The sequence below is a fragment of the Somniosus microcephalus genome, chromosome 21 (genome assembly GCF_052327205.1).
Source record: "Somniosus microcephalus isolate GS21.2 chromosome 21, FLI_Smic_1.0, whole genome shotgun sequence".
NCBI lineage: Eukaryota > Metazoa > Chordata > Chondrichthyes > Squaliformes > Somniosidae > Somniosus > Somniosus microcephalus.
This window is the reverse complement of record NC_141007.1, coordinates 74,363,257-74,374,033: the sequence shown is the minus strand read 5'-3', so window position 1 is coordinate 74,374,033 and position 10,777 is coordinate 74,363,257. Positions and strand designations below refer to the sequence as shown.

At 46.6% G+C, this 10,777-nt stretch overlaps 1 protein-coding gene across 5 annotated transcripts in view; it reads left to right on the top strand.

The window, feature by feature from the left end:
• LOC147102975 (uncharacterized) overlaps positions 1–10,777 on the top strand; it is a 164,691-nt gene that overhangs the window by 145,988 nt on the left and 7,926 nt on the right. For 4 of the 5 annotated variants that reach the window (XM_085963981.1, XM_085963979.1, XM_085963977.1 and 1 more), the window contains 8 exons: positions 1,274–1,400; positions 2,463–2,537; positions 2,841–3,023; positions 4,383–4,633; positions 5,422–5,567; positions 6,612–6,699; positions 7,546–7,666; positions 9,193–9,330. In XM_085963981.1, the coding sequence (XP_085820107.1) occupies positions 1,274–1,400; positions 2,463–2,537; positions 2,841–3,023; positions 4,383–4,633; positions 5,422–5,567; positions 6,612–6,699; positions 7,546–7,666; positions 9,193–9,330 (1,129 nt within the window). The remainder of the gene's footprint in view (positions 1–1,273; positions 1,401–2,462; positions 2,538–2,840; positions 3,024–4,382; positions 4,634–5,421; positions 5,568–6,611; positions 6,700–7,545; positions 7,667–9,192; positions 9,331–10,777) is intronic. The other variant, XM_085963978.1, reaches the window with a different exon arrangement.

Here is a 10,777-nt window from a genome sequence, read left to right as displayed (position 1 = left end):
CAACTTCTGCAATTTTAACCTGCTCTCCTGAGCAGGCAGCAAGGACACAAGCCCGGAGCCAACGGGGTCCTTCTTTACATCTGCATGTTGGGGCCCGATGACATCATTGAGACCCGACTGTAATTTTAACTCCGGCCTGGAGCGGGGAGTCCACCTGGAGTTAAAATCAGGGCCAATGTTTCAGAACTGGAAGAAGTTAGAGATTTAACGGCTTTTATGCAAGTGCAGAGCCAGGGAAATGGTGGGGGGGGGGGAACAATGGGAAAAGCCTGTGAGGGCAGGAATGATTTAAATGACGAAAGGGATGATGGTGCGAGGCAAAAGGGGTGGTAACGGGACAAATAAAGAAAGAAAAGATGGGTCCAGAGGAGATGTAAATGGCAACAACAGAACCATTACTTGCACCTACTGTCCGAGAAAATGGTTGTTGAACTCATTAAAAAATAATGGTCGGAATTTTCTTCAGGGAGCCGGGTTGGGGGTGAAGCGGGACCGAGGCGGATGGGAAACCCGGGAGGCCGGGCATAATTTGAATGCATAGGCCTCGGTTTCTCGCCCACAGCCAGCTTGTGAGGTTGGCTGGCTGCAGGTTGGTAGGCCTCAGTTGCGCGGGGTTGGTCCGGGGGAGGGATCGCGGGAGGGGGGTTGGGAATCGGCAGTAGGGAGGCAGAGAGAGAGGATCGGCAGGCGATGGTGTTGGTTGGGGGGGTGGGGGGGAGTTGTGGAGTATCGGTAGGGGGGCCGGAGGATAGGGGTCAGCCGCATCATCGTTTTGGGGAGGCGGTGGGGCCTGGGAATACGATCGGAAGCCTCGGGGGGGGGGGGGGGGGGAAATATGGTAGGGACCCCGGATACAGGAGGTAGGTATAAATCCACTTACCTCCTGGACGCAGCAGTCCCCGCCTCTGTTTAACTGCCAGGTTTCACGAATTGTGTGAAACCGGTCCACGGGCAGTTAAATTCAAAATGATGGGGAAAATAGAGGCTTCCAGCTTCATTACAATATTTAAATTGAGGTAACGCCCCCTGGGAGCGGGTTGGTTCCCATCCCGCCTCCGGGAAAACCAGACGTGGGCGGGTTGGAAGAGAGAAACTGAGTTAACGGTTCAGGTCGATGACCTTTCGTCAGAACTGGAAAAAAGCAGGAAATGGAACTGATTTTTAAGCAAGTGAAGAGGCTAGGAAAGGGGGGAAGGATGAAAGAACAAAAAGGAAGGTCTGTGAACAGATAGAGTCTAGATTTGTAATTTGATTTATTTGTTTCAAATGACAGAGTCTGAATGTAGAGAGAATACCATCTATGAAGCACTATGTGAATCTGCTCGTGCTGATGTGCAGTAAGGTGTCTTTGCCCAGCAGTGACATCCTGCAGGATGTGTCTGTGATTTACGCAGTTCTAGGTAAGTAATTTTATAGAATCTCGGGTCTGCTTTAAGCTATTTTCTCTCAGAGGAGAACTGAGGCAGCCATCTAGTTTCTCCTCCACCTGACCACTTCTGGAGATATTCATTGTGGTCATGATACTTGCATTGCATTCTGTGACGAATCTAACCATTGCAAGACAACTTGAATATGTGGACTCTTGTTTGAAAGCTCTGTCCTAATGCTGTCGTTACCCTCCGGTTTCTGCCTAGTTTCACTGCATGTTTAAACTGATCCTGTTGGAACCATTTGATCTGGTGCAACTGCACGGTTTGCTGATCCACACTTCAGCCAGAATGCGTTCTGCCAGTGAGCCTGACCCACATGATGTTGCCATAAGGCTACTATTTGTAAGGGCTTTCCCTGGTGCCATACAATGTTATGTGGAGAGATTAGAGAAGCTGGGGGTTGTTCTCCTTGGAGCAGGGAAGGCTAAGAGGAGATTTGATAGAAATGCTCAAAATCTTACAGGAAACTTTGTGCTATCCGGCACCGACGGGACCGAGCTGTTGCCGTCCCATCAAAACTGCCGGACAAACCAGCGCTAATGTTGAAACATACGGAGATTTTGAGCTCCGTATCTGGCAACAAACCCTGTTGCTTAGCAACCGCTTCTAAACAGTCGGCCGTACCTTGCAGAACCTGACTGGTGGGGAAAAAAAAGCAACGAAAAGAAAAAAAACCTAACTAAACGGCTCCTGATTTTTGCCGGTGGCTTGAGCATTCCGGACAGTTAACCTCCGGATAAACCAAAGGTTCCTGTAAAAGGTTTTGCTAGAGTAAGATAGGAGAATATTAGTGGGGTTGGTTTTAAACCCAACATGAAGGGAGGACTACAAGAGTTAACGTTAATGTTTATTTTTTCCTAAACATTAAACTGGCCAGATGGTGTAGCGTAATTTACCCCAAGACTACTTCCCTTACCACTTGCCTTCTCAAAGTCACTGTCCCCTGCATTGAATGTAAAAGTGGCCCTCCCGGTGAAGAAACGGCCACGTGATATCGTCCCAGTCAATCATTTTATTTTATTCTCCCCACAGCTGAGAAATGCAAGAATTATAATGAATACGATGATTCATGGGAACTAAAAACTGCCTATTGTCAGACACTTAAAGGTAAGGATTGTATCTTGAGATGTACATGAACTGGATAAGTTTGATTTGGGGGGAGGGGGGACAGGCGTATCAGCATATATAATGTCTTCCACTTGACACCCCCTCAACAGCTACTGCTGAGCTCATTATAGGATGCCCGTCATAGACATTAGCCTCATTCTACCACTCCATCACACATATTGGAACTATTGAGTGCTGCACCACCACACCTTCATTATTTTATCTATACTGTATAGTGTCAATACAAGTATTATTCGGTCTCAGTGGTGCCTTCTATTAACCTCTTCTCACCTGTGTGAATAGGAATGGTAAAGGATGAAATGATATTTGCAGCCAAGGATAATCGCTGGGTCTCCATGGCCAGCTCCCCTGTGATACCAGACAATAAGCACCTGGAGCGGATTTTTAAAACACACTCTCTGTGTTTGCTCAATCTACCTGCTGCAGAGAGGAATCGTTCAAAGGCCAGGACCAGTAACAAGCAAGGTAACGCTGGTCTTTTCTCTCTCTCTCCCGTTATATTTCCGTCTCTGCTGCCTACACGTGCAAGGCTTTTCTGGTTGGCGTGTGAGAGCAGAAATAGTGCAGAGGCCCGCAGGGAATGTTCACTGATCAGATATGGATGAGATGCTATGGAGCATGTCGTGTAGCAGAGTTGCGCTTTACACTAAGGGGTTTAGAAATTGGGGGGGGGGGGGGGGAGTACTTTGCATTGAAAATAGAAATTTCTCCACATTAATAGGGACACTTTCCTGAATAATAATGCGTAAGGGATTGTCTCCAAAGGTTCTTCATCACCCACCACTCTCTTCCCCCCCCAGTTGTTTCTATAAGGTGGTTGTCATTTCCCCTTTTACGCCTGGGACCTGCACGTGCGAAAACAAACCCTGGGTTATCCTGGGTCATTTTAAATTTGGGGATTAAAAATTGATGGAAAAAACGTGTCCCTGAAAAGAATAAAAACTCGTCTTGGGAATTAGATGAAATGAGAGCATATCCAAAGGAATGTGCTTCTGAATGGACACCGGAGCTTTGTGGAGTGGGGTAACACCTTTATTGAACGCTAGGTTTTCTGGGTTAGTGGTGTTGAACCGTGACTAGTTCAGTGCTTGAAAGGTCTTTTATTTTCTATGTAACCATCTTGCTCTTAACTTCCTGCTTTTCTTCTCTGACTTGACAGTTTGAGCTTTATTTTTAGCTGGGCATCATCAGTATCCCTAGGTCCAACAAAACTGGCATTTAAATAATGCTCCTTGTGTACAGGTTGCACTTCTTTACAGGTGGAGGTAACGCTAGGCAGGAAAAAGAGGAATTTAGAGGAGTGGGGCAGAAACTAAGGAATGAGTTTGTAGAAGGTTCACTCGCTATTGCTTGCACAATTATTTGAATCTGTAGGGTTTTATTTTGAAGAAACCTAACATATAACTTCTCCCTACGGCCTGGTGAATAAAAATGTCATCTGACAAAGTCATACAGGACAGAAGGTCCCAGACCAGGTTCCTAGCCTGTGTTTAACTGACTGATCACAGCTTTGCCTGCAATCGGGGAGATATAGTTGCTCTCAATGCCGCCACTGGGCTAGACAGGGGAATTGAAACTAGCCCGGGTTTCTACTCTTACTTTTCTTATGATATCTGCTGAGAAAAGCATGGGACGCCTCCCTCTGCATAGCCAAATAACCTGTTTGCACTCACTGTCTGGGCCCACATAAAGAATGGGCATCTGAATGGGGCACTGGTGGGCCCGTGGAACCAAAGGTAGGAGAACATTGGAAGAAAATAACCTTTTAAGTGTAACAAATGTATTTGACGCTACTGTCTAATCAGTAACCATCTCTTTCACTAGAGGTGCGATTTAATGAGGAAGATCGCAACTTATTTTTTGATATCTGTGGGGTGGAGCGACTCTCCAAGTGCATCACTGTGCAAGCCCTGACTGAGGATTACAGACCCTGTCCTCGTGTCCAGAACTTTGTCCATTCTGTGGTTCCATTCATCCAGAGGTGGTTCTTTCACCACGATGACTTCAATAGTGTTTATGAAGAACTACAAGGCAGTAATATTGCTGGAAGCCTTAAATCCATGAACTTTATACAGGTAAATATTCTATTTATTAAAACTGCATATAATGTGATATAAAAATGAAATAACTACCTGTAATGCATTAATCTGGCGTGGGAATTCCTCCCCTTTTTTTTATAAATTCGCAATAGCCATTCAGACAGAAATGGAGCCACTTTGCACAATTAATATGACCTGCTTTTGAGGGGTGAATGTTGGCCAAGACACCAGGAGAACTCCATGCTCTTTGAATTGTGCCACGGGACCTTGTGCATCCACCTGAACAGGCAGGTGGGGTTTTGTGTAGTGCAATCGTAAATATGTTTACATATAGCACAGAGGAAATGTTGGTTCTTTCTTGGGGTAACGTTGAGAAAACATTACTCTACATCTCACCAATGTTCTCTCTAGTTTTTTTTTGGTGCGCAGTCCCTTTAAATTTGCTGCAGGGTATCTCTTCCAGCGGCAGAGCGACCTGTGTGGGACCTTCCGACTGGCGCGTGGCCGCGCATCTTAGGGGAACATTGCATCTACCGGTACTACAGCGGACCATGCTCAATACTGACACTGGGTATTCCATTCTTCAATACTATTGTTCCTCATTTTGAGCTCAAAAGATTGGTCAGCATTTGGAGAAGGAGGGCTTGTTTGAGAATATCCCATGGATGGCGAGCAAGATCAGCCATGATCTAATTGAATGGTGGAGCAGGCTTGAGGGGCTGAATGGCCTGCTACTATTCCTAAGACGCTGACTATAGTTGTGAAATGGGGAGGTGGGTTGAGAATTGAGGCTGGTGTTTATGACTGTTTTTCTTCCTCCCCAGGTTGGTAAGCTGTATCTCCATTATGAATTAACCTTGCCTAATGCAGCCACTGTGTTTGAGAACGAGGACATTGTTTGTCACTTGAAGGACATGAACAATTTCTTTATCCAGAAGGATCACATCACTTCGCAGACAGATATCTGCAGGTAAACGGCCTTCCCCCATTAACAACAAACAATTTCAGATTACACTTTTAAAATGATGCTCTGGATTCAAGGGATGATGCTTTAACTTAAAAATTTGAACCATCCCTTTGTGAAAAGTAGAGTAAAAGAAAAAAGACTTGCCATTATATAGCGCCTTTCACAACCTCAGGGCGTCCCAAAGCGCTTTACAGCCAATGAAGTACTTTTTTGAAGTGCAGTCACTGTTGTAGGAAACGCAGCAGCCAATTTGTGCACAGCAAACTCCCACAAATCGCAATGTGATAATGACCAGATCATCTGTTTAAGTGATGCAGCACGGTGGCATAGTGGTTAGCACTGTTGCCTCACAGCGCCAGGGACCCGGGTTCGAATCCAGCCTCGGGCGACTGTCTGTGTGGAGTTTGCACATTCTCCCCGTGTTTGCGTGGGTTTCCTCCGGGTGCTCCGGTTTCCTCCCACAGTCCAAAGATGTGCGGGTTAGGTTGATTGGCTATGATAAATTGACCCTTAGTGTTAGGGGGATTAAATACATGGGGTTATGGGGATAGGGTGGGATATGTGTCGGTGCAGGCTCGATGGGCCGAAATGGCCTCTATCTGCACTGTGGGGTTTCTGTGATTTCTGTGATGTAGGCTGAGGGATAAATATTGCCCAGGACACCAGGGAGAACTCCCCCTGCTCTTTTTCGAAATAGTGGCCATGGGATTTTTTGCGTCCACCCGAGAGAGCAGACGGGGGCCTCGGTTTAACGTCTCATCTAAAAGACGGCACCTCTGACAGTGCAGCACTCCATCAGCACTGCACCGGAGTGTCAGCCTGCCCTTGGGAGGGAGAGTCCCACTCAGAGTTGGCCAGTTCCATCTATTACATGAATAGACTTCGGATTTCCCAATGAAAGGGAGAGTGATGTAGCAGGTGAGCCGTACGGTACCGCACACTGTTCAAGTGACCTCGCTCCACAGGTTGTGGATCATTTATAGGATGTGGGGGGTGAAATGTTGCTTTCTTCTCTTCAGTGTAATTTGTATTTCTTTGTCTTTCTAGGGAGTTTGTAAAGTTGTTTAGTGCTGGGAGCAAAGAGCTCGAAAAGGAACTCGAACGCTTCCTGCAGAGCCTCATCTCTTACCTTGAGGTAATTATCTCGGTGTTCAAGTGATACGTGGAATAACCTTAAGAATTTACTTGGAAATCTGAACTGATGCAGCATTTGTGTGTTTTGTTTCTACTTATCTATGTTTTAAAACTTGCGGTTCTGATCTCTCCTAATATTACCGAAGTTGCCATTTTAGAATTGGGTCTCCTGATAGCTGGTCATTTGGTTATTTAAACAGGAGCGCAACCCAAAAGGCATGTAGCTAAAGCTTCCCTGCCATCCTGAGTGTAAGACGGAAGTCCACTAATTGTTTTAAATAAACCTTTTTTCATTTCTCTCCATTTCAAGTAATCTCTTGAAAAATGGGTAGAGGTCGCTGTTGTGCAAATGATCAATGTGGTGTCTCGGGTGATGGAATCATTGAACCAGGTCAAAGAGGAATAGTTTTTGTAGCAAAAGTGGATGCTGGAAATCTGAAATAAAAGCCGAGAATGCTGGAAAACATTCAGCAAGTCAGGCAGCATCTGTGGCGAGAGAAACTGAGTTAACGTTTCAGGTCGATGACCGATCATCGGAAATATTCTTCAGGACCATTATAATGGGTGGTGTGTCGGTCAGCGAGAGGAATCTTGCTGCAGGAATGGGAAGGGTTTGTGTGGTCAGTGACTGGCGGTCCTGTGCTAACATGGAACAGACCGGTCATGGGACAACCTCATCCAGGTGTCAACAAATGGTTCCGCTGAACCAGATAACCGCCATTGTATCAAAATCTCTCGCGCACTCCTTCGAAGACTTCCACGCGGCTGTTCCAGGGCCCGGTTGCTCTTTGAACACTGGCGCTCGTGCTGCTTTGCCTTAATTTTTAAATCTCTCCCCTGTTCCCAGGATGCAGCCACGTTGAAACGGTTTTTAAAGAAGGAGGATGTTGCGGAGTTGCCTGAAGGTGAAAAGAAGTGGGAAGTACCCAAAATCTCCGAGATGAGACCAGAGCCACCACGCCCTCCAGGTAACGGACGAGAACCGATGTGCGAGCGTGTGCGCGTGTTCGCTCCTCAGGCCGACTGGCAATCCGTGGTATCTGTCTTCACTGAAGTTCCATTATCGATCCGCCACATTGCAGTACAGAGAACACCACAGGTTTCTTCATTCTCTTTCTGTGTGTCCCCCACCTACCAGAGTATTCCCCTGTAGTAGCATCTGGTAATATCACAACAGCAAGGGGAACGTGAGACCAAGCAGTCAATAGTTAAAATACCCAAAACAGCTTCCATAAACTGTAAGAGACCAAGACAGTGATGGCATTACTGCTGGCCCAAGTCCGAACCCTTTGATTCGGTGTCAGACCAAGACAGTGATGGCATTACTGCTGGCCCAAGTCCGAACCCTTTGATTCGGTGTCAGACCAAGACAGTGATGGCATTACTGCTGGCCCAAGTCCGAACCCTTTGATTCGGTGTCAGACCAAGACAGTGATGGCATTACTGCTGGCCCAAGTCCGAACCCTTTGATTCGGTGTCAGACCAAGACAGTGATGGCATTACTGCTGGCCCAAGTCCGAACCCTTTGATTCGGTGTCAGACCAAGACAGTGATGGCATTACTGCTGGACCAAGTCCGAACCCTTTGATTCGGTGCCGGTTTTGTCTGACTAAACTCTTGTGAAGTGCCTTGGAATGAGTTGTTGTTGTTTCCGAGTATATTTGTTCATTACTTTTAAGACCTCAGGTTTTTCTTTCGCTGTGTCTTTGCCTTCGTCTTTAGGCGATCTCACAGGTTCACTGTGGCATTGATGGGGGCAATGAATGAAACCCACACATGGGGGAGGTGGCAGACTATTTATACACCTGAAAATGGCAGCTGGCCCAGCAAATGTCGCTGGAGCTGCTAATCAATCTTGAGGGGAGGTGAGATTAGCTCACTTTCAGATGTGTTCTTACCTCCTAGCAACGGTTGCAGGATGCATGTGCCTCGAGCTCCCAGGGTGTACCTTCCATCCCTCCTCCCTAGGGAGGGAAGGGAGTGGGTGGCTGGGGAAAGTACCTTACTTTTAACTGCTGTCTGCCCGTGGCACCCGAGACCTGCAATTAAACACGCGAGAACCATGCATGTGAACCCGTTGCCCACTCAGTCGTGCCATGCTTTAGCACACCAGTGTTGCATGGGCTGTTTTAGATCTACCCAAAAGCGTAGTCAGTCACTGGCGAGTGGAGGGTTCATCCTTATGGACTGTATCACATCACAGTGGTGCAAGATATCCCACAGGTTTTAAACTAGGAAACATACTAGTACAATACTCAGTGCTTCAAGTATGTGGCTCCTCACTTTACCATGCAGAGAGCTCCCCAGCCTGGCTACAGGGAGAATTGCCTAAGACTACATTTGCACCATTTATGGTAATGTATGATTAAAAAGCCTAGGAATGGGTTGGCAGGCTGCCCCGTTATGTGTGGCCATATAGAGGGTGAGGTTTAAAAGAAAAATTGCAAACTCTATATCGTGTGACAATTTTCTCCAATTCTTTTTACATATCAAGCAGCTGTTCGAATACAAGACCAAAATGAAAACAGTAAAGAAAACCAGGAGAGCAAAGACAGCAACGCTGATGGAGAAAGGACCCTGGCGAGCTGGCCTCCCAGATCATCCCTTCATGGTTTCCCTGACTCCGCATCCAGTAAGAAACACCTCTGCCTGCATGGTTGAAGGGGGGGGGGAAGAAAGGGTTAATGCCCTGTGTTTAGACTGTGTTCAGTAACTTTTTTTGTACAGAGTAATAGGAGCGAGTGCAAGCTGCAGTCATAATTGAAGGGCTCCGCTGCTCTAAGTGGCAAGATTGAAATTCAGCTGATTTATTGTCATCTCAATCCTGAATGTAAAAATGTTTTTTTAATTGAAATGGAATGAAAAGATGTTGTGATCAGAAATCACTGCCTGAAAGGGGGGTGGAATCAAATCAAATCGTAACTTTCAAAAGGGAATTGGATAAATACTTGAAAAGGAAACATTTGCAGGGCTCTGGGGAAAGAGCGGGGGAGTGGGACCAATTGGAGAGCTCTTTCAAAGAGCCAGCACAAGAACGATGGGCCGAATGGCCTCCTTCTGTGCTGTACGATTCTTAAAAAACTGAAAACGTTAGAAATTTGAAACATACAGAAAGGGCTTGAAATAAACAAGTCAGTCAGCATCCGTGGGTTAATGATTTGAGTGCGTAACCTGAACCACGCACAAAAACATGGAAAAAAATTTACAGGTGCTGATCAAGCTGATGTGTAATTCCAGCATTTTCTGTAGTTGCTTCAATCCCGGGTTGTTTACGTCATAAGCCAGCTTTTTATTTCAACATATTTACCATTCTTGTCATCTATTGAGGCAGTAATCAAATGGATTGAAAGCACTTTGAGTATTGTACTACAGGAAACTCTTTGGTATCCGGCACCGATGGGACCGGGGTGGTGCCGGTTGATTAAAAATTCCGGATAACCGAATTGGCGCCAGCCAGTTAGCGGCCGGCGCGTGAGTACCGCCCCGGCCGCTAAATTGGGCTTACCGCCCCAGTGAGGAAGCGGAGCGCTATCGCAGGCGGTCCACTTCCTCTCGGGGCGGTGTCAGGAGCGCGGTAGCGCTGGAGCACTACGCGGCTGCTCCGTCTAACGCTGACGCGCTTCATCGCCCTTCCCCTTCCGTTAAAGGGGAGGGACGCTGCGCACTCTGCAGGCCGTTTGACGGCCTCCACTAGCCCCCACTGACTAACTCGGCCACCGCGGGAGACTCGGACTTGGCAACATTTCCGGTTATTGAGGTGCTGTTTTTGGAGTATGAATTTTGCTGGTTATTAAAGAATTCCGGATATTTAAGTGCCGTTTAAACGAGAGTTTCCTGTAGTTTGTTTCCTAGTTTAAAACCTGTGGGATATCTTGCACCACAAAGGTTTTGAACCCTGCCTGATTCTCCCACACACCATGTTTGTATGCAGCACCTTGCTGGAGTAGAATAAACCAGGAAAGTGCAAAATCTGAAATAAAAACAGAAACTGCTGGAAATACGCAGCATCTGTAAAGAGCAAAAACGGGTTATGGGTTTTTTTCAGAACTCCAACTGTTGGAGCAGCTTTACTCACCCAA